A 22,088-nucleotide genomic window follows, 5' to 3' on the forward strand; every position below is an offset into this window, starting at 1 on the left:
TGGTTTGAGAAGACGGACTGAAGGATCGATCACTCGTCTGAGCTCGTTTTTTTTAAAGCCTCTGACTCTGATCGGATGAGCAGAAATGAATGACAACACAGATAATATAATGCAAATTATTCTCACGCTTTGACAGCATTGGTTCTCAACTTACAGCCAGATCTGGCTCTCAGGTACAATTTTCTAATTCACACTGAAAAAAAAGTGATTGACTCTGTGAATAGTTTTTGTCCTTTTAGTCTCCATAAGGTGTCAGAGACATAAAACAGCATCAAAAAAGAGCCAGAGGAGGATCCCCCACACCCCCGACAGAGGACACAGCTGAGACACTGATGTCCTAAAATACTAGAAATGTCCTCAAATCCCCAAAATGTCTTAAAATCTGAGAAATGTCCTAAAATCCTACATAAGTCCCGAAATCCTTGAATTATCCTGAAAGCTTAAGACATGTCCAAAAACATAGACATGTCCTAAAATCCTAAATATGCCCTAAAACCCTTGAAATATCCTGAAATCCTCGAAAAGTACTAAAATCCTAAAACGTACTGCAATCCTAGAAACAGCACATGAAGCTGAAATATTCGGCAAACATACAGATTTTTGCTGATGTGACAAACCGATAAAAGTGAACATGTAGAAAACACCAACCCTGAGTTGAAGCATTTTTTCTTATTTTGCACAATGAATGAATATCTCAGTGAAACAGCAATTTTATTTTACGTCTCCATCTGCTGGTCAGCCGTCACGACAAGCGTCTGCACAATATGACGTGATTTCCACTACAGAAGAGACCTGACGATTAATACAATTAAAACGTGTTTGTACCAATATCGGACAAATGAGTCGTTATGTTAAATATCGTGCATCTCTACTGTCCACGCAAGTTCACTGCAACAATCTCACACGACAAAGTTCCAGGACTTTGCAAAACTTTCCAGGCCTGGAGGGTGTGACAGTGAAATTCCATGACTTTTCCAAGTTTTCCATGACTGTGACAAAAAAAACCCCACACCTCCTCCTCCTGGTTGCCGTGGGGATACGGAGGATCATGACTGACTGACTGACAGCTCGCTGAGCCAATCAGCTTCACCGACAGCTGCAGAAGCGAGCGCTTATTGGCTCGTCTCTGGGGAGCTGGAGTGTGTGTGTGTGTACTAGCGTGTGTGTGTGTGTGTGTGTGAGTGTGTGTGAGAGTGTGTGAGAGTGTGTGTGTGTGTGTAATAGAGTGATGGATGATCTCTCCAGCAGCAGAGGAGAGGAAGGATGGAGAAACGACAAACACAACCTATCATTCACTCTCAGTGTCTCTCTCCCCCTCTCCTTTTAATTCCCCCCCTCTCTCTCTGACACACACACACACACACACACACACACACACACACACACACACACACACACACACACACACACAGCCTCTCTCTCTCTCCTTTCTCCACATCTCTGTGTCGCTGTGGAGAGGAGACGCTGCTTCTTGGAGATACTCGAGGAAAACAGGAAAATAGCTGCTGCTGCTGGATGTTAACATGCAGCGCTGCACGCCTTAAACAAAACACACACACACACACACGCGCGCAAACACACCAACATACACACAAACACGCTTTGTGCTGCTGCAGCCATGCCAGGAATACCTGCTGAATATCTGCTGCTGCATGGGACGTGATGGATACCGCTTCTGCTGGTGAGTGTTTCACGGCAGTATGACTCGTGTGTGTGTGTGTGTGTGTGTGTGTGTGTGCGCGTGTGTGTGTGTGTTGGGAGGACTGCGGTAGTCCTTGAGCGCTGTGGCGGCTCAGTGGCGGCTCAGCCTGCGGTTCTGACAGCTGAGGGGAATCAGAAAACAGGGCTGGGGGGGATTTTTGTCGCAGGTTTGTGGACGATGCTGTGGTGTGAGCCGCAGCGTTTTCACCGTCTCCGTGCGAGCGCAGATGAGTCGGCGCTGTCGCTCCACAGGTTCGTCCCCTCGAAGTCAGAGAAAAGGCGGCAACAAGACCGGAGGACGGGGTTTTTTTTGGGGAAGGCAGTGGGAGGTGTTTTTGTCTTTATCGGGTCAAAGTCAAAGAAGCAGGAAAGATTTCAACAACCCGGGGGATCACGTTAACAAGCTACATGTCCCCCGAGGACACGGAGACGCCGGGGTGCTTCCGGAGCGCTAACGAGGTGAAAGTGTCCGCGCACCGCCGTGCGACGAGCCAACATGAGTCAGGAGGAGGCTGAGTGTGCACGGCAGAGTTTAGATGTGCAGGTCACAGGATGGGCTGCAGGGAGGAGAGACACCACTGCCTGCCTAATTTACCAGAACCTCCATCTCTCCCTCCCTCCCTCCCTCCCTCCCTCCCTCCGTCCTCAGCCCTGCTGTATCTGAGCTGCTCATCTTTCACACTGAAGGCGTCTCTCAGCTGAAATTTGTACCCGGGCTAAACGGGGGTCAAGTAAAAGGGGTCGCAGCCCCGCGGAGCCGAGTTTTCTCACGTCAACATGCAGCAGCGTCACTCTTTAAAGACGCAGCGCTCCGCACGGCGCCACCAGCCGTACGTCAACGCTCGTCTCTGTCACATGATTTCTCAGAGGGCTTCGCGGCACATTTACTCTGATTAGGCTGAACGAGCAAAACATGCCGACACTTTCATTTAACTGACAACATCAGGCGGATCGCCTCCAAAGTGACCTCCAGAGCTGATTAACCCTCTGAAACCTGGAGAACGTCACTCTTCCTGAGCTGCTTTCAGATGAAGAAATTCATAGATTTAGATAATTAGTTTTAAAAGCAAGCAAAAAAGAAAAAAGCTTTGAGAAATTTAACAAGACATGGCTCCATAATTTCGAAATTTACCTGAAGAAAAAAAAAATCTACCTAAAAACAACTACACACTAGAAAGAAAAATGTTTAGGAAAAAAGGGGAAAAAATGGGAAAGCTATTCCTGTGATGATCTGAATTACATATCTAAAATTATTTTACAGAATTATTAAGCATTTTAAGCACCTTTTCCAAGATATTTTCTTTCTTTCTTTTCAGTTTATTTTTATATACTTTTCACGAAATTTTCAGGTCATTTTTTTCCTTTGTTGCTCCCAATTTTTCTGAAAGAAATCAAGCCAATTTACTCAGGTTTCAAAGGATTAATTGACAATAACAGCAGGTTATAACAGGATTCTTTCAGCCCGAGACAAGCTAAACTTAAGACTTTTAAGACTTTTTAATGTCACTTGGAATTAGATATAAGACTAATTTTACAGCAACTAAAATGTAAAGGGATATTTCACAGTTCTTCAACCAGCTTTGTATCAAAACAATGTGAGCATTACTTGCAGATGAACTGTGGTTAACTTTCCTCCATCTAACCAGTGCCCAGATACTCCTGCGGCAGTGCGCAGCCTCACTGCTGCACCAACTGCAAGCTGTACTTCCGCATTTTCCAGTTACCCTCCCCTCCCTCTCTCTCTTTAACAGGGACTACAACCAGATCAAACGGTAAAACTAGGCAGCACTGATCAAATAAAAATCAAGATTATCTGTCCAATACCCACACTACCATACTGCACAGTATGACAAAAAAAAGATTTAGTATGTCCAAATGAACATTGTGTCAAATGCAGTGTGCCAAAAATACCAGGATGTTGCACTATATCCCACTGGATTTTGCAGTATGTAAAACCAGTATGTTTATCTGGTCATTCTGACCCACAATCCTCTGCGCAGCAGCAGATGCGTCACAACTTGACAGCTGTCAGACACCGCAGTCAGACAGATGACAGCGTATTTAAGTGACTAATGACCAGCCAAATGGCAATAAAAGGAATACAAATTGTTTAATTGAACAAAATAGTCATAGAGATTACCAACAACAACAAAATGAAACTAAAATAAATAAATGTCTCACAGCCCTACGCCGCAGAAAAAATATGCAAATACTTTAGAAATCGGTGCTACACAACCAGTGAAAACAGAAAAAAACTCTTTTGCTTAAGGTAGAAAACCTACAACTACCAGAATGCACTGCTCCGTACCACACCAATAAACGCTCCTGCTGACAATTATAGGATTTCAGGACATTTTTAGGACATTTCTAGGCTTTTAGGATATTTAGGACATTTTTAGGTTTTCAGCACATTTCTGGGATTTTGGGACATTTCTAGGATTTTAAGACGTTTCTTGGATTTTAGAAAGCGTCTAGGATTTTAGGACGTTTTGAGGATTTCAGGACATTTCTGGGGTTTTGTGACATTTCTGGGATTTTAGGATATTTTGAGATTTTTTAAAGACATTTCTGGGATTTTAAGGCATTTGTAGGATTTTAGGACATTTTTGGGATTTTAGTATGTTTCTGGGATTGTAGGACATTTGGAGGATTTCAGGACATTTCAAGGATTTTTAGACATTTCTCGGAAAAATAGGACGTTTCAAAGATTTCAGGTTGTTTTACTGGACTTTAGACATTCCTGCGATTATTTCTGGGATTAAGACATTTCTCGGAATTTATGATGTTTCTAGGATTTTGGGACATCTCAAGTAACCCTCAGTGACGACCTACAGAGATAATTTTTTTTGTCCTTGTTGAGTCCGCCGGTCAACTTGAGCTGATGTAAAGGCTTTGCAGAGATTTGGGGAGTTTGACACATAAACACAACAGTGCCTTTTTGGCTCAGTCTTATTGTGATGAAGATATTTTCTGAAGAAAATAATTTTTCACATGTTGGGTATTTTAAGACTCTGGTGGAGTTCAGTTTCTGGTCTGAAACTGAAAAACACAGAAACAGGTCCTAAATGGATTAGTGTTGATTCATCCTGCGAGCTGCTGTTGAACATGATCTAATGTCGGCCGTATTGATGTCTGATGACCTGAAGCACTCCGTGACGTTCTGACGCAGACTTGTTGATTTTTGTGGAGGTGTCGGTGCAGATTGCAGAGACAGTTTAAGACAGATAGTTTAGGAGGTCAAAATCCATTCGTAAGCACTCCCACAATGAGATGGAGCCCGGGCATACATCATAATTTATGTGACAAATGAGTTTCTATCACCGTTTATTACAGACTGGATTTGTTTTCCAAGAAATTCTCCCTCAAGCGTCCGTCCAAGAAACAGAGGAAATATTGCTGTTTCAAAAAATCATGAATCTCATACAAATGTTTGAATAAACTTCCAGTAAATATTTATTTCTATTTTTTCTATATTTCTAGTAAAGTTGGGAATAGTAACAAATCAAGTTTAACCCTTTAGAAATTAGATATTTTTTTTGTAGAGGTTTGGGCTAAGATCCAAAGCTTTAACACACAATACTCTGCTCATTATTATAAGATAATTTAGACACGTGAACCACAGTCCACATTTTATAATACCACGTTAGACAAGACCAAGAAAAAAGAAACATGATACCTGCAAACATTAAAAATGATTTCTATATTCTCACTACAATTTATTCTTGGCATAGGAGAGAAAACTCAATCAGCTTTGAGAACATCATATAGATGAACTACAAAAGATTTATGTATTCAAAACAACAGGTTTAACCCTTTGAAACCTGAGCAGCCTGGCTTAATTTCTTTCAAAAACATGGGAAGAGGGCAATGAGCAACGGAAGAAGAAATGACTGCAAAATTAGCAAGAAGTAAGTAAAAAGTACAAGGAATTCACCTGGATATCAGTTTAAAAAGAGAGAAGAAAAGAAAAAAGAACAAAACCAAATAAAATGTTGTGAAGTGGTCCCAGTTTGTGAAGTGGTCCCAGTTTGGTTGGTAAAACTCTTGGTTAAGTTTAGGAGGAGATTGTGGTTTTGGGTAGCTGTGTACGAAACACAAGTGACGTAAACTTCAACATGTGGCAGTTATACAAAAAAGATATAATACAATAAAGTATGGTACAGTACAGTTCGGCACAATACGATACAATATGATGCGGTCGATATGAAACCATACGGTATGAAAAGATACAATTCAGTATGGTACAGTACGGTATGTTACAATATGATATGATTGATATGGTATTATACAAAAAGATACGATACCATATAGTACAGTAGAGTATGAAAAGATACGGTACGGTATGAAGAGATAAGATATGATATGGGGGGGGGGTTCTTGGCCTCTCCCAATGTATTTTTTGTGTTTATAATCATCTGGATTTCATGCACTTCTTAATTGTGTGCAACTAAACTAAACTGATAAAGTTTCTCTATACAACTTCCATCAACAGTTATATGGAGTCAGCAGGTCAGAGTTTGACACATTAACGGCATTTAAGCCAAATCAGGTGAAAAAGATGTTTGGTTTTCTTCCTGTGTGGCCCTCGATCATACGCCGGCTGACTAAATTAGCCCTCAGTCACTGAAGCCCTGCTTTAAGGTCAGTTCAGTGGATTTCGGGGTACTGATGCCGTTATCCGAACTCTTAACTCGATCTTTGCGGCTGCGATTGGCCTGTTTTTAAATGCGTCCTCTGGTCCTGACAGGCAGTAGCCAGAACAGATCGGCGCGTCGGCACGGAGTAAAAAGTGAAAGGCAGCAGCGTCAGTTTTGTATGCAGCAACCTGTCAGAGTGGATATAAAAACCATCTGCTGCCGCCACCTCCGCACGCAACACACAGGTGACTGCGGCTCTGTACATGCACCGCCACAAACCGACAAACAGAGGTTACACTGTTCAGATCAGTGTGTTTACAGCCTCAAAGTGTGTGTGTGTGTGTGTGTGTGTGTGTGTGTGTGTGTGTGAGGGTAATTAACAGTAGTCGGGCGGCTGATTAAAGAGAGAAGTGTGGCTCGTGGGAGTGGAGGCTAAGTGCGAATCCTAATGCTGGCGATGCTAACAAGGAGCGTGTGTGATGGGGGGAGGAGGATGAGGATGAGGAGGAGGAGGATGAGGAGGAGGAGGAGGAGGAGGAGGGAACTGGTGGATGGGAGTCACATGGGACTGGTTTAATGGTAAATCGATGGCGGCTGGAAGAAGGAGAGGAGGAGGGATTTAGTGCAGAAATGTTGATCTTATCTTGATGTTTTGGCGATATCGTCCTTTCAGTTTGGTGCCAATAACAGCCGCTGAAATCAATTAAAGAGGAGAGAGACGGAGCGGGAACACGCTGTTCTGCCTCGACTCTCTGCAGCTCGTGATCATGACTTTAATCCATGCGCTGATTCTTAATGAAATCAGGAGGGTTTATTATTGATCCAAAGTGCAAAATCTTATCACCACCTTTATTTAACCCCTTTGAAACCTGGAGCGACGTCATTTTTCTTGTGCTGCTTTTAGACATCTTCTCACAAGTAGGCCTATTTAAACCTTAAAAAAACAAACAAAAAAAGCAAGAAAAAGGCATAATCCGACTTGGTAAGAAATGTTCAAAAAATGATAAGAACTTAATAAATTTAGAAAAGTATTTTTATAAAGGCTAGGGAAAAATATCTAGGGAAAACAGAAAAAAGTTAGGGAAAAAACTACATGCATCCTTTTGATAATTACATATTTAAAATTATGCTAAAGAATTATTATAATTTTTTTAATTATTTTCCACCCTTTTTCTCAACAAAACTTTTCTTGTAGTTTTTTGCTTTTTTGGGGTAATTTCTTCTTTTGCTTCTCATTGCCCACTTCCAAAGTTTTTGAAAGAAATCACTAAAAGGCTATATTGATAATTAACAAAATTACATATTATGATGAGGTTACAAAATTATTCATTTTTTCTGGCACTTTTTCCAGGCTATTCCTTCTTTTATTTATTAGCTTTTTCTGTCTTTTCTTTCTTTTAAATTTTTTATGTATTAGCTAATTTTCAGGCATTTTTTTCTTAGTTTTCAGTCATGTTTTGTTAATTTTGGGGTATTTTTTTCTTTTTGGCTCATTGCCTTCTTTCCATGTTTTTTCTTGAAAGAGATCACTAAAAATTGTTAAATAAATACATAATAAACATATTTACATATTTAAAATTATGTTACAAAATGATTCGATTATTATTATTATTTTTTAGCACTTTTTCAAGTCATTTCATTTTTTCCTCTTTTCTTTCTATTGATCTATTCATGTATTTATTTTTCGTAAGTTTATGGTAATTTTTTGTAGTTTTCACAATTTCTCATTAATTTTTGGGTAATTTCTTCTTTTCACAGGGTCACTGCCCTCTCCCCATGAGGAAGGCATTGAAAGAAATCCCACTCACATTTCTTAAACCTCCTGACACTTTCAAACAAAGATTATTGGCTCAATTAAATAAACAAATTAGTTGGTCAATAAAATGCCTTCTGTTATTAAAATGGCTTTTAAGAAAGTAATTAAAACTCATAACATCTCTACAACTTCTCTAAATCATCGTCTTCGCTGTAAAGAAACTGGACAGAAAAGCTTCCAGTTAAACCAGTAACACACGAGTTAGCAGATGGACTGGAAACACATCAGATAACTTTTGAATACACTGACTTCTGAACCAAAAAGACAAACGGTGACTTGATCTCCACAGAAAACAAAGACGTCCCAGAACAAACAGCACAGATGGAAGACAGACAGCAGACTGAGTCCCACGACAACAACACGACCTAATTACCAGTTTATTAAACGCTGATCGAGTCATCATCACCTCCAAGGTTATCGCAGTCACAGCTGTCTTTACAGCCTCAACGGAGAATACACTAATGTTACCAAACGACTCCTCTCTCGCAAAACTGACATTAAACATAAATAATACAGTGACTTTTTTAAATGATTTGTGCATAATCAGCAGCTGTGTAACACCCACTTCAATATGTTAAATTTAAACTTCAATATTCACTTACGTACTGGACCAACACCGAAGTTCGACTGCTGGAGCACAACAGATAATTAATGAGACCAACTGGACAGGTTTAGTTTGACAACTTGTTTTCAAATTTTGCAAGTGAAGTGAAATTTAACACATTTAACCTTTAACAGTAATATCAGCAAAGGAAGAAAAGACAAAAAAATAAAATCATCAAAAGAAAATGGGCCCAAATATTGAAAATAATAAACAAAATACACCCCCCGCAGATTTGAAATAAGTCACAATGCTTTCAACCCACACCAACACATTTCTGACAGACACTGAACATGACAAATATACTGTAAACAGGCATCACCTACAAAATTCAAAGAGGTCCAGTTACTAAAATTTCCTCCAAGCAAAGGTCCGATCATCGTACCTTAAATCAATATCATGATTAATTTAACATTTTACTTTGATTACGATTAAAAAACGATTACTTTGATTAATTCTTTGTTTTTGTGGTTTGTTTTTTGCCCTCATAGTTCACTGACACAGTGTCATGTGACCATGGTGTGTTGGAGTGTAATAAACATGTGATTTATTATTATTTATTAAACTTTCCAGCATTATATAAAAATGAAAAGCTCCATCTGAAACAAACTTCAGTAAATTGAAGCACATTGTGCTGATAATAGTCCAACCTCTCCTGACTGCAGGACTCTGACTTCAGCTTCTGTCAAACTTCTGTGCTGTTAATCATTTTACTCACGAATTAAAAACGTTTGAGTCGGCCTACTTCTCCTATAGCTGCCAACAGCCTGCCGACATTCACAGTTAGAGAAAGGCTGAAAATAAGCTCATGTGCTTGTGGCCCCGGGCCCCCAAAATATTACATCTGCCCCTGGTAATAATAATGAGAGCTCAGCGGAGCGGCTGGATGAGACACGGAGCGATGCGTCCTGCTGTTTCTAAATAACTCATCCAAAGTCTGATTACAGCTGAAATGCTGTGGCTGTCAAACACTCAGATGTTTACAAAGTCCTTCACTGCATTTGGTTCCTTGCAGCTCTGTTCTTATTATCATTGGCTGTTCGTGTTATCAGTCAAAACATGGCTGGAATGCGTTCTTTTCACATAATATCGACTACGTCTCATATTTCAATCGAGTTAACGTTATATCGCGATTGATATCGTTATGGTTTTATCGCTCAGCCCTACATATAAGGTTGTGCTGCGAGATGGCGGAACACAAAAATCAGCCGTCGGATTCCTCTACAATGACGATGGATCATGGAAGTATTATGGGATGTAGTGACACGAACAGGTAACGGTTCTCTCCCGAAGCCCCAAAATGGCGACTGCGTGACGCCGCGGTCAACTACACACGAAAAAACCCTCTTTGAGTACGTTTTACTTCACTGTGTGCAGCCGCAGTCTTCGCACACACACTCTACAACATCCATATAAACTGTATAGCTGACAAATATTATCAGATCCCGCTCAATAAATCATCTTTTCAATAAAACTCACTTCGCTAGCCCCGTTAGCTGTTAGCATGTTTGACTTAATTTAAACTCACCGAGTCCAAAGTCCCAGTAAGTCCAAAACGTCTCCGAACAGGACAACGTCCATCCGACTGTTAATAAGCAAGTTCTTGTTCTGAAGCAGGTATCCAGTTCTTCTGAGCTGTACACATCTTTTCCCTCTGTCTCTCGGTACGTCGGTACCTCACTCCGCCCACCAGGGGTCAGAGGTCACCTGCCTTCGCTTCACAGATTTCCAAAATAAAATTCTCCTGCTTTTACAATTAAATCAAAATCAAACCCGAAAACTGCATAGAAATATTTATTTACAGTCTGTGATCAAAATTCTCAGAAAATTAAAAATAGACAGATGAAATTTTATGCTACATTATTAAATCACTTTTTTAAAAAAAAAACAAAAAAAAAAACAATTATTTTTATAGAAAGCCATTTCTATAATCTCTTTTTAATAGATTATGAATATATGGTGAATTGTACTTATATTTTGTATTTTGTCGTTAAAAATTGTCGTTAAAAAGACAAAAAAAGGGGGGGGGGGCAACTTGGCAAGAAATTTTGCAAAAATTGCAAGTGTAAAATGTCAAGAAAACTATATTTTTTACAATCATCACAAGTGAATTTTTTTTTTTTTTTTTTTTACACAATTATTGTGATTTAAAGCAACAGGTAATTTTTTCCAGGTAATTTCCTTGCTTCTTTGTTGTTGTGGTTGTTTTCTGTTTTTTCCATGTTTTTTGTTTGTATGTTTTTGGCGAATTTTTCTTGTACATTTTTCTATTTTAACTTATTTATTACTTTATTTCAAGCCAATTAGGTCAAGTTTCACTTCCCACAGCAAGAAACACTACACCTGTCAGGTGTGTCTGCACGCCAACCCTGTCTCTGAGATATTACATTATTTTATGCATAAAGACGATTAGGGCCATGTTAAACAACAAAAAATAGGTTAGATTTGAAAATAAAGTCTAGTATTAGAAGAATGAAGTCGAAATTTTGATTAAAAAAATTGTAATATTAGATTGATATAATAATAATAATAATAATATTTAGGAGTTTATCCTCATAGTATGAGATTAAACTCGTAAATAATGACAAAAAAGGCTGCAATATTGCAACATTAAACTTCTCAATTTACAAAAAAAGTCATAATATTATTATATTAAAATCATAGCTTAAAGCTTAATAAGCTTAAAAAGAAAAGTAAAAAGAGAATTACCTGAAAATTTGTAAGGAAAATAAATATATAAAAAAATTGTAATTCTGTAACATAATTTCAAAATGCAGTTATGATAATTATATTTTTACCCTAGCTTTTTACAAATAATTTAGAAAATCTACAAATTTCTTGACATTAGTCAAACATTTCTGATTAAGTTGCTTCTTGTTTTTCCCATGTTTTTGAAAGAAAACCCACTAATTTGTTTCAGGTTCAAAGGTTTAAATACTTGTGAAAGGCGTCTGAAAGCAGGATAAAGGAAAGTGATGTCGCTCCAGGTTTTTAAGGGTTAATTCTACAGAGTGAACTGACTCATGCTTCAGATATTAAGGAGCTGAAATCCATCTCCATCTGCTGCTGCGTGCTGAGGATGAGTTGATGCAGAAAAAGCTCAGTGTGTTTGCAGAGATTAAAACCAGCTGATGACAGAGTGTATATATATATATATATATATATATATATATATATATATATATATGGATGAAATAATCCTCCTCTGTTGACCACTTTGTTCCCTCTTTATTTATTTTTTTTAAAATCGGCTCTTCGTCTGCACAGCACGGCTGGATGTCGGACAGATTGGCAGCTACAAATGCTGGCGGCCCCAGAGGCCCCAGGGGCCCAGGAGAGGGCTTGGTTATTTTGGAGATAAATTTCTTAGAAATTATTTAATGTATGGAGGACCAAAGATGAGTCGTGTTTAATATTTTAACCCTTTGATTTCAAATTTTTAATTATTATGGTAATTAATACATTTTTGGGGGGAATCTTTCACTTATTTTTGATATATTTATTTTTTTCTGCTGGACTGAAATCACATTTTTTGTACGGCAGTAAGACACTTTTTACAAGCATTTACACTGAAAAATTGGGAGCAACTTGGTAAGTAAAATCCCAGAAACTGCAAGAAATCAACAGATTAAAAACATTCTTTAAAAAAAAATAGCTACAGGAAAAATCAATAGCGAACTATATTCAAAAAATTTTAAATAAAATTGTCATAATTTTTTAAGCAGTTTTTTAAAACTTCACCAATTTTTGTTTATTTATTTTTCGCTTTTTTGGTGTTAATATTCAGGTAGTTTTTGTGCACATTTTGCTAATTTCTGGATAATTTCCTCTGAAGCAGCACAAGAAAACTGATGTTGATCCAGGTTTTAGAGGATTAAATTCATTTAATTTTTTAACTTTTTCTTCTAAAAATCTTTTTACCATCATCCTCTGCAGCAGGTGGTTTTTTGAGGACGCTCTCACGCCGACAGCACAAACTAATTTGGACAAAGTGAGTCTCAGATGGTGCAGACAGTGCTCGCTGTGATTCGGGCTGATAGAGCGGATGGATTTTTATATCAAAATGTGGTCTGCAGCCGCTTTGATCGCGCTTTAGAAATAAATTGGATTGAAGCTGAGATCTGCAGCATGAGATGTCCTTGAGAGGAAAAAGCACATGAGCTCGTTTCATGTCTTTTTTTCTTTCTTCCTCTGTTGATGTGAAAAAAAAAATCTCAGTTTCCTGCTGCACACAGGGAGGTCAGAGGTCAGACAGTGGACGCTTGGTACGTCGCTGGTCTTTAACCCTTTGATTTGATTTCTTCTTCAAGTTTCAAGAAAATCCTGTGAAAGGCGTCTCAGCACAGCACAAGAAAACTGACGTCGAGGGGTTAAAGGACAGCCTGCTGACTCCCTTTTTGATTTGTTCTGACAAAATCAAAACAAATCAAAAAGGGAAAAAAGTAAAAAAATAAAATAAAATAAAAAAGCTTAAGGAAAAAAGTGCTTAAAATAAATACCAATTTTGTAAAATAGTTTTAAATATAAAATTACGACAATTTGTTTTGCTTTTACAAAATAATTCTACTAGTTTTTTGCAATTCTTGGAACATGTCTTACCAATTTGCTCAGAGTTCAAAGGGTTAAATACTTGTTAAAAGCGTCTAAAAGCAGCAAAAGAAATGATGTTGCTCCAGATTTCAAAGGGTTAACTGTAAGGTGAGTAAATGCATTATGGAAAATAAACATGTTATAGAAATAATATACAAATTAGTTAAAAGTATAAGAAAATTGGCTACAAATTAGTTTGAAGAGGTCAAAACAAAATAAAAAAAGAGAAAAATGAAAGTAAAAATAACAAAAAAGAAACACATGAAAAAAGAGCTTTTTATTCCTTACCAAATTGCTTAATGCCTTTTTTCTATTTTTGAAAGAAAAAATGCACCAATTTGCTCAGAGTTTAAAAGTCGAAATGCTTGTTAAAGGCGTCTAAAGCAGCACGGAAAACAGGATGTCGCTCCGGGTTTAAAGGGTTAAATAAAAACCTAAATATCGGTCTAAAAAGTGAACTGTGGGCGGCTGTGTGAGGGCGGCAGGCTGTGTGTAGCGCCGTGTATCAGTGGGTGCTGAATAAAACATGGCGGAGAGGGACCACTTTATGAGAAGTCTGCCACATTAGGACGGCGGCGCCCTGAAAGCTGCGGCCCCTGACCCCCGGCCCCCCGGCCCCCCCGCTGTCTCTCTCGCTCTTCTGTTTAAGAAATACATACATATTTCACATTTGGGCGGCTTTAATCCGTTCACAGAGCGTCGGTACTCAGCACTCGGTGCTCGGGCTGCCGGGTTCATCAGAGCTGCTCGCCGCTCACAGGATGCATCACTACATACTGAATCCCAACAACACCAGTCTCTCGCTCGCTCTGCGATATCAAGCACAAACCAGTTCTTCCTCAGGCAATAAAATAAAGGCAGAGATTATGACCTCTGACCTCTGAGGTCAAATCGTGTCAGGAGGGAATGTGAAAAAAACACATTTATCACAAAAACGTTTTTATGCTCGGTGGTATTTCAGGTATATATATATATATAACGTCCACTTAATGTTGACTTTTTATTACAGAAGTCAACTCGCAAATTTGTCAAAACAGACGACAACCTGAGCGTCTCTGGTAGCTGCAGGTTTGTACAAGTTCAAATGAAAACCAGACCAGGCGAGTTTCCATTAACCCTCAAAATGCACAACTGAAAATGTGAATGTAAAATACGACTAATGGAAAAGTCAATTTTGGTAAAGAAAAAACACAAAAAAAACCCTCTTTTCAATGTCCAACATGCAACCCGTTTGCGCTCGCTAACTTGTTTGAGTCACACGTCATCGCTACATGCAAACGCAGTCATGTCATGATTGTGTTTTATCAACATTTCGAAAATTAACTTTTTGCAAATCTGAAATGGAAACCCCTCTACTGACGTCCTCATGTTGCTGCTCCTGCTGCTCTGAATCACTGCTGCAATTATGTCACATTTATCACTGCAGTCTGCAAGGAGACGCCGTTATCCTAAAATTTAGATCAAAATCTGGATCTCGTTTACATAAAATTGTCTTCTGAGTTGAAAAAACAACATTTAAAAGCTGCAGAAATCACGTACCAAAAACTCCACATTCAGAGCATCATGACAGTCAGCCACCTCTCCATCTGTGTGTGTGTGTGTGTGTGTGTGTGTGTGTGTGTGCGTGAGGGAAGTCACTGCAGGCTCTTACTGTTAAGTAATAAGAGGGAAATGAGTGTGCACGCATCGTGGAAATAGACAGGAGAAATTAAATTAGCGTTCAGCAGCAGCAGCAGCAGCAGCAGCAGCAGCAGCGTCTCCTGAGAGCACGCTCTCCAACCAGAAGAGAAAACATCCACCATTAAACACTCCATTTAACATTCAGACCACGCCGGCTCCATTAGCATACAAGTTGTTTTTGTTGTTGCCTAAATACTGTACCTAAACGTGTCTCCATCTCTGCGGAGAGGCAATTACAGAACCGTGTAACGTTAGATACAGTGCAGCGGCGTCCCCGAGTCTCTGGGCGACGGATTCGGACGCCTGCGAGGGTTTTAATGAGCTGCATGAGAATGAAACACAAAACGAGCGGATGCAGGCGAGCCACGTTACGATCACACGGAACTGTGAGGGAAAAAAAAACAAACTACTATCCGATATCTCCTGATTTTATGTCGACTGAATGAAGAGTTTTGTGCTTTGATGGCAGATGAGTTTGTTCTGACGTCGTCGAGGAGCCGCCTGGACGAGACTGTGAGCGGAAGATGTGGAGGATGAATTCACAACAAAAGAAAAAATGTTTAAATTCCCAGATGAAAAATGCTGCAACACAAATGCTGCATTAAATGTTACAGAACTGAACTGCTTTGTTTGGGGGCCACTTCTGCAAATGACAGGGGGCCAGGGGCCAGGGGCCAGGGGCCAGTGGCAGCAGCCACATACATGTTTCTAGGATTTTAGGATGTTTCTCAGAGTTTAGGACATTTTTTGGGACATTTGTAGGATTTTATGAAGTTTTTAGGATTTGTTGACGTTTCTAAGATTTTAGGTTGTTTTAAGGATTTTAAGATATTTATAAGATTTTTGGTTGTTCATAGAATTTAAGGACATTTCTAGGATTTTAGAATATTTTTTAGAATATTTAAAGTATTGAAAAAATGTTGGTTCAAAACTGTCATGAAGTCCAATGTGCTTGAGTAAAAATACTGCGTTCCACTTATGTTAAAACCTACTTTGCAATTTATCGGATGTTTATTCTGATACTTTGAAAGAGAGAGACGGGGGATAAAGTGAGGGAGTAACTCTTGAAGTTTTGCAAACCTGTCCACACAGACCGCCATAAACAAGCTAATATATGCATGAAATGTCATCGCTCGTCCTCATCGGCAGCCGGCTGCTCCGCACTTTGCCGACAGCTTCATCTACTGTCGCACGCTCGGCTCTGGCTTCTGCTCTCAAGGTCACAAATTAATCAAAACATCAATATGTGCAGTCGACATAGGCAGAGCTCGCTGTAGACCTGTCACCTGCACCAACAACATCCATCCAACGCCTCATGAATTATGCAAAAAAAAAAAACTGCTGAGAAGTCGCAGCACGAGACTCGCTGCGAGCTCGTTCTGCAGATATTTGGTGTGGATCTACGACTCCAGTCTATGTGTGTCGTCTGTGGCAAACTGTCGGCGTGTTGTTGTGTGTGGGTGATCTGATAAGTGTGCACAGGTGCACTGTTCACAACAGGAGCGCAGTGCGGGAGGGGGCTCTTAATTACAATCATGGGGGTAAAATGGGGACTTGTGAGCATCATTTCAGCACTTCGTCTTGTCTAGGACAATTTTATTTCACTGCTTTGACTAAAAAAAAAGCAATTATTTTGCCCTTCAGCCACACACAGAGACTCAAAAAGTACCGTTTTTGGTTTCAAACCTGTCAAATCACATACATAAGGTCAAGTTAATCATAACTTACAATTCTGACGGTGCGAGGAAAGCAATAAAATCCTATGAGGCTGAAAAGACTTAATAAGTCTCAATATTCCTAAATGTCAATATGCCTTCATATCTCAACGACACGGTGTTAAAGCGGCCCTTTTTTCTCTCCTGTCTCCCCAGATGGAAACTGACACCGGTGACAGCGACGGAGGATAATAATGATGGAAGGCAGAGTGATTCGTCCCCAGCCGGAGCCACAGCATTCCTCAGCCGCCCCTCTGCTGCACACCGCCGCTCCCTGAAGGATACATCGACCTTGACATATCACGGCGTGCGTGACAACCTGGCACGGACCGAGCTGAAAGGTTGCCTCTCCTTGCCAAAAGCTGGAAGACAACAAGGCCAAAGCTTCGGGGACCGGGCGTCAGCAGAAATCCACTCTGTCTCGCTGCAGTAACAAATGAGCTTTTATTTGTAAAGTTAACAGTGCTAACAGCTGACTCCTTAAGGGCCAATTACGGGCTGAAGGGAATACGGGGCCAAGATGAAGGAGGCAGCGGTTGTGGCTTGTTTGCTGGCCGAGCTGTTCTTGGCTGCTTTTGTTGTGGCCTCTGAGGGGGCCGCTCATTGCCCCACACTGTGCCGATGTGAGATACGACCCTGGTTCTCACCCAGCTCCATTTACACCGAGGCCGCCACCGTGGACTGTAATGACTTGGGTCTCTCGGTGCTGCCGGAGCGACTCCCCGCAGACACGCAGGTGCTGCTGCTGCAGACAAACAACATCGTTAACGTGGAGAAAAGTTTGGATTACTTGGCCAACATCACTGAAATCGACTTGTCTCAGAATAACATTTCCTCTGTGAGCGATGTTTGTCTGGGGACTCTGCCCCGGCTGCTGTCGCTCCACATGGAGGAGAACTGGATTCAGGAGCTTTCTGACAGCTGCCTCGCCTCCCTGCTCAGCCTGCAGGAGTTTTACATCAACCACAACCTGATTTTCTCCATCAGCCCCGCAGCTTTCCAAGGCCTGAGCCGCCTGCTGAGGCTCCATCTCAACTCAAATCGCCTGACAAACGTCAACAGCCAGTGGTTCCAGCATCTGCCCAGCCTGGAGATCCTGATGCTGGGAGAAAACCCCATCCTCGAGCTGTCAGACATGAACTTCAAACCCCTGAGGAACCTCCGGAGCCTCGTGCTTGCCAAGATGAATTTGACTGAAATGCCTGACGACGCTCTGGTCGGCCTCGAGAACTTGGAAAGCATCTCATTTTTTGACAACTTGCTCAATCGAGTCCCCCGAGCAGCGCTGACGAGAGTCCAGAACCTGAAGTTTCTGGACTTAAATAAAAACCCGATCGAGCGGATCCAGAGAGGCGACTTCACGGGCATGATGCACCTCAAGGAGCTCGGCATCAACAGCATGCCCGAGCTCGTGTCTATCGATGGTTTCGCCCTGAACAACCTGCCGGAGCTGACAAAAATCGAGGCCACCAACAATCCTCGGCTGTCCTACATCCACCCGCGCGCCTTCCACAAGCTGCCGCGGCTTGAGACGCTGATGCTGAACAGCAACGCCCTGAGCGCGCTCCACCGCACCACCGTGGAATCGCTGCCCAACCTGCGGGAGGTCAGCCTGCACAGCAACCCCATCCACTGTGACTGCGTCATCCGCTGGGTCAACATGAACAGGACCACTGTGCGCTTCATGGAGCCGGACTCCCTGTTCTGCGTGGAGCCTCCGGAGTACCAAGGCCAGCAGGTGCGCCAGGTGCACTTTAGGGAGATGACGGAGATCTGCCTCCCGCTGATCTCACCCGGCAGCCTCCCAAACCGCGTCGAGGTCGGTAAAGGGGGCTCCGTGTCGCTGCACTGCCGGGCGTTTGGAGAACCAGAGCCGGAGATCTTCTGGGTGACACCCTCAGGTGACAGGGTCCTACCCGGGAGTGTGTCCGATAAGTACTACATGCACCCAGAGGGGACCTTCGACCTCTACGACACCACAGAGGAGGAAGCAGGCTCATACACCTGCATCGCCCACAACCTTGTTGGAGCGGACCTCAAGTCCGTGACAGTTGCGGTGGACGGATACCTTTCCCTGTTTTTGGATCAACCTTTACATGTATACATCACATCGGTCCAGTCTCATTCTGTGCGGGTTTCCTGGGACAGCTCGGGGGGGTTGGTGTCACAGCTAAACTGGTCCATTTTAGCCAACAGCAGGGGGCCCTTGGCGCCATTCACAGCCCGGCTTCCTGCTGACGTCAAAGAGTACCACATCAAACAGCTGCAGCCGTCCACTCGCTACCAGGTGTGTGTGGAGGTCGCCACAGCATCGCCTGGATACAGCAGGGACTGCGTCAACGTGACCACAAAGGAGGCGGTGGTCCTGAGAGGGAAACCGGAGAGGTGGGACGCTCTGGTGATGGCTACATGTGCCGTGTCTTTTTTCGTGATTGCCGTGGCTTGCTCCGTCATCTACACGTCTCTTTACAGCCAAGTGTTTTACAGGAAACTGATAGCGTACCCGGCTGAGACGCTGCTGACTCCCAGCACTCATTCCTCCTCCCTTTCTTTCCTGGAGTTTGGAGTGTCTGGGGTCAAGGTGACGGCCACTGTCATAGACTTACCGGACGACTCCGTGTAAGAGACGTCCTTGTCTGTTAAAGCACTTTGGGATTAAGCGACGATGAAGAGCGACGGACCCTGGGAAATGTAACTTACGTGCCCTCTTTTCAGGACTTTTGACAAGACATTTTGCACTGGAGCTCAGCCGGGAGGCACCAGAGCAAAATTCACACACATTTACATAAACGGCTAAATGCAAAGACTATTTTGTATTTCAAACTTGTGTCATTATAACGAGCTTAATCAGGCAGATATCTTGACTATAATCTACATGGCTACTGGTCATTCATGCAGTGCAACCAGAGTTAAGCACAGCACAGGAACTATTCTCTCTGAAATACTTTGTTGAGACGGCTTCGATGTCTGCAAAAAGCATTTTCTTTGCTGTGTTACATTAAACTGTGCCAAGCGAAGATAGTTTATAACGGCAGAAGAATTATGAAAAAAATGTTAGTCTAGTGTACAATTAAACCGACTATAATGTAAACAATTTTATGAACAAATACATTTTTCATTAAACCTGTGTGGTGTCTTATAACTACAAGCTTTTCTCTTTAAAGTCGGACACACTTTTAAAATGTGTCTGTTGGAAGCCCGTTGTCATTCCAACTTTCTTTGACAGTGTCAGCGTTTGATCCTGATACCAAATGGCACCTTTTGTGTCCGCACGATACACTGCTAGATGTCATCAGTTTAAAGTGCAGCCAGAGAGAACCCGACACATTGTTATTGTACGCCGCTGGGCGTCCTAAAATCCTAGAAATGTCGTAAAATCAGAGAAATGTCTTATAATCCGAGAAATGTCCTAAAATCCTACAAATGTCCTTAAATCCTTGAATAGTCCTTAAATTTTAAAGGAATCCTAATATCCAAGAAATGTCCTAAAATCCTAGAAATACCCTAAAATACTAGAAATGTCCTAAAATCATAGAAACTACCAAAAATCTGAGAAATGTCCTAAAGTCCCAGAGACATCCTTAAATCCTGATGATGTCCTGAAAGCAAAGGAATGTCCTAAAATCCCCAAAACATCCTAAAACCCTAGAAATGTCTTTAAATCGAAAAATAGAAACATCCTAAAATCATACAAACATCCTAAAACCCGAAAAACATCCCAAATTCAAAGAAATGTACTTAAATCCTAGAAATGTCCAGCCTGATCTCACTCCACACTCGTAAAATAGCGTCGCTTTGTCAATGCTTTTGGCGTTAATGTGCCACACCAGAGAGCACCTTTTACATGCACATAAAACGCTGCTGGACGGCGTCAGGTGAGAATGCAGTCGTGATGTGATTATCAGTGGCGGCTGGCCGGACGGCATCTGCTGTATCAGTCTGGTGCACGGACGGGGGTTGTTGAGAACGCAGCAAGAAGGCGTCAGGGTGAAATGCTGCTTGTAAAAACGTAATAAAATAAGCGCCTATATGGCAGGCAGGTCCAACAAACCCCAGACTTTCATATGAGAGTCCAGTGTTTGCTTCCTCAATGTGATGGTTTTCTACACCTCACAATCCCTCCTTTCCCAAATTCTAACCATCCAAGCCATTATGTGCGTTTGTTGACGTCCCGGCGTCGGCTGCCATGTGCTTGTGTCGACATCACGGTAGCGCCATCCCGGAGCGTCAACAGCAGACGCAGAAGGAATCCTCCAGTTTAACATGTAGACAGCTGAGTCCACTGCAAAGCACCAACATGTGACAAGTTGTGATGAGAAAGTGTTGCCAGAAAAACAAACCGTCGTCTCTAAGATGCAGGACACTGATTGGTTTGGACGAGGCTCATAAATCCTGTTGCGTCCGAATCACGCGGCGGCAGGAGTGCGAGGTCTGTAGAAAAACACAATTACAGCGGCCGCCCTTCATGGTGGCCGCTCTAAAAGTGTTAGGGAAATGCAATCTCAAACTGTTTGTCTTTGCGTGTGTGTAGGTGTGTGTGTGTGTGTGTATGTACCTTAATGGGTGTGTGTGTTAAAAAGCGAGGGCATTGGCAAACCCATTGACTTTGAATTGCATTATATTCTCTTTCATTAAAAATCCAATATGGATTCCCAACACAAACCTCAGCCAGGTGATGAATCGGCGTCACGCGCAAACTGATGGGAGGCATTTATCAGCGGGACTCAGTCATAGATCAACCCAGTTTCAGCACCATGGACAGGGCTTTTAGAGCGCGGCCATTTGTCACCGCCACAGGAGCTAAAATATGACCTATTAGAGGCAGGTAGTGAATAGGTCAGCAAGAACGTGGCGCCCAAGCCATCCTCTTCCCCGGGTGACCCTGGAGAGACACCGCCGCCGTCGCAGGAACAGCTCAGCAACTATTGGGCTCGTTTGTTAAGCGCCTCGCATCGAGCCGCCAGGGGAGGGGAAGGAGACAAATGGACCAAAAAACCAGGACAAAGTAGTTTCAGTCCCAAACAGGACAGAGGACGACAGCGCTGACGCCTCACAGCGCCGATGTTACTGATGTGCTCTCCCGTACGAGATAACCCGGCCGGGTTCATTAGAGAGTCTGTGCGCTGAAGAGCAGTCTGGGTCTTTAGGAGAGCAGCTGCATGAGAAAAAACGGATTATATAAAGGAGATGACAGGTTGTTTTAGAGGCTTTTCGTTTTCCTTTCCTTCCTCACCTGTGCGGCTGGGTTCAGCGCCGGTTCATCCCCGCCGAGCCAACGATATGTCAACGTGTAATCCTCACAGCAAAACAACATAAAAAGATCTCATCCCTTTTTAAACTCTGTCAAG

The 22,088-nt window shown here is 41.9% G+C and overlaps 2 protein-coding genes across 3 annotated transcripts in view; one reads left to right on the plus strand and one right to left on the minus strand.

Annotated features, from left to right (window-relative positions):
- Nucleotides 1–22,088, minus strand: part of immp2l (inner mitochondrial membrane peptidase subunit 2) — a 110,106-nt gene that overhangs the window by 10,736 nt on the left and 77,282 nt on the right. The window lies entirely within an intron of this gene.
- Nucleotides 1,366–21,123, plus strand: LOC121950469 (leucine-rich repeat neuronal protein 3-like). The gene is made up of 2 exons (XM_042496482.2): nt 1,366–1,681; nt 16,897–21,123. The coding sequence occupies exon 2, from the start codon at nt 17,261–17,263 to the stop codon at nt 19,361–19,363; it is 2,103 nt and encodes a 700-aa protein (XP_042352416.2). The 5' UTR covers nt 1,366–1,681; nt 16,897–17,260; the 3' UTR covers nt 19,364–21,123.

The sequence above is a fragment of the Plectropomus leopardus genome, chromosome 7 (genome assembly GCF_026936395.1).
Source record: "Plectropomus leopardus strain MGB_pleo_1.0 chromosome 7, ASM2693639v1, whole genome shotgun sequence".
Taxonomy (NCBI): domain Eukaryota; kingdom Metazoa; phylum Chordata; class Actinopteri; order Perciformes; family Serranidae; genus Plectropomus; species Plectropomus leopardus.

Excerpts from the sequence above, each read along its gene's own strand:
- LOC121950469 (XM_042496482.2), top strand. The coding sequence starts at position 17,261 with ATGAAGGAGGCAGCGGTTGTGGCTTGTTTGCTGGCCGAGCTGTTCTTG.